The 1,244-nt window shown below is 57.2% G+C and overlaps 1 protein-coding gene across 1 annotated transcript in view; it reads left to right on the forward strand.

The window, feature by feature from the left end:
- Positions 1-107: 107 nt before the first annotated feature.
- Positions 108-1,244, forward strand: part of plod3 (procollagen-lysine, 2-oxoglutarate 5-dioxygenase 3) — a gene marked incomplete at its 5' end in the record, with an annotated part of 7,991 nt that continues 6,854 nt past the window's right edge. The window contains 3 exon segments of the mRNA XM_014000411.1: positions 108-229; positions 335-439; positions 575-700. Of these exon segments, the coding sequence (XP_013855865.1) occupies positions 108-229; positions 335-439; positions 575-700 (353 nt within the window).

Consider the following 1,244-nt stretch of genomic DNA (forward strand, 5'->3'; position numbering starts at 1 on the left):
ACACACACACACACACACACACACACACACACACACACACAGTGTTAATGGACGCACTAACAGGTCCTGACCCACTGTCTTCTGGTTCGGACTCACCTGTCCTCCAGGTGGTCTACCATGAGCGTCACATCCAGCAGTTCTGGGAGCGTCACCGGTCTCTGTTCCCTGACGCCGTCCTGGTTGGACCTGAGGAGAACCTGCAGGAGGACAAGGCCAGAACCATGGCCATGTGAGTCAAGAACCTGTCCTGTAGAACTTCAGGATCCTCCTCCGTTTGTTTGATCTGGACCTGTGGTTCTGATCTGGACCTGGGTTCTGGTGTGGTTCTGTGCAGAGAGGCGTGTAAGAAGAACCCAGAGTGTGATTATTACTTCAGCATGGACTCAGACGTGGCTCTGATAAACCCGGACACCCTGAGGATCCTGATGGAGGAGAACAAGTAGGTCACCTGACCCGCTTCTGGTAGTCCTCCCCCTGGTTCTGTTCTGATGAACTGATGGACTCTGAGTCCTGCTGGACTGTCTGAAGTCTGGTGTTCTGTGGTGGTTCTGACCCGGCCCGTCTTGTGTCTCAGGTCTGTCATCGCCCCCATGCTGTCCAAACACGGGAAGCTCTGGAGCAACTTCTGGGGGGCTCTGAGTCCTGAAGGGTTCTACTCCAGGTCTGAGGACTACATCGAGATCGTTCAGGGGAAGAGGATGTGAGTCACACACACCAGCAGTTAGAGACCCAGGGTCGGTCCTGGGTCAGTCCTGGGTCTGTCCTGGGTCAGTCCTAGGTCTGTCCTGGGTCTGTCCTGGGTCTGTCCTGAGTCAGTCCTGGGTCAGTCCTGGGTCTGTCCTGGGTCAGTCCTAGGTCTGTCCTGGGTCTGTCCTGGGTCTGTCCTGAGTCAGTCCTGGGTCAGTCCTGGGTCTGTCCTGGGTCTGTTCAGGGTCTGTCCAGGGTCAGTCCTGGGTCTGTCCTGGGTCTGTCCTGGGTCTGTCCTGGGTCAGTCCTGGGTCAGTCCTAGGTCTGTCCTGGGTCTGTCCTGGGTCTGTCCTGGGTCAGTCCTGGGTCAGTCCTGGGTCTGTCCTGGGTCTGTTCAGGGTCTGTCCAGGGTCAGTCCTGGGTCTGTCCTGGGTCTGTCCTGGGTCTGTCCTTGGTCTGTCCTGGGTCTGTCCTGGGTCTGTTCAGGGTCTGTCCAGGGTCAGTCCTGGGTCTGTCCAGGGTCAGTCCTGGGTCATTAAAGTGTGTGTGTGTGTGTG

This window comes from Austrofundulus limnaeus, unplaced genomic scaffold (assembly GCF_001266775.1).
Source record: "Austrofundulus limnaeus strain Quisiro unplaced genomic scaffold, Austrofundulus_limnaeus-1.0 Scaffold3047, whole genome shotgun sequence".
In the NCBI taxonomy this organism is placed as follows: domain Eukaryota; kingdom Metazoa; phylum Chordata; class Actinopteri; order Cyprinodontiformes; family Rivulidae; genus Austrofundulus; species Austrofundulus limnaeus.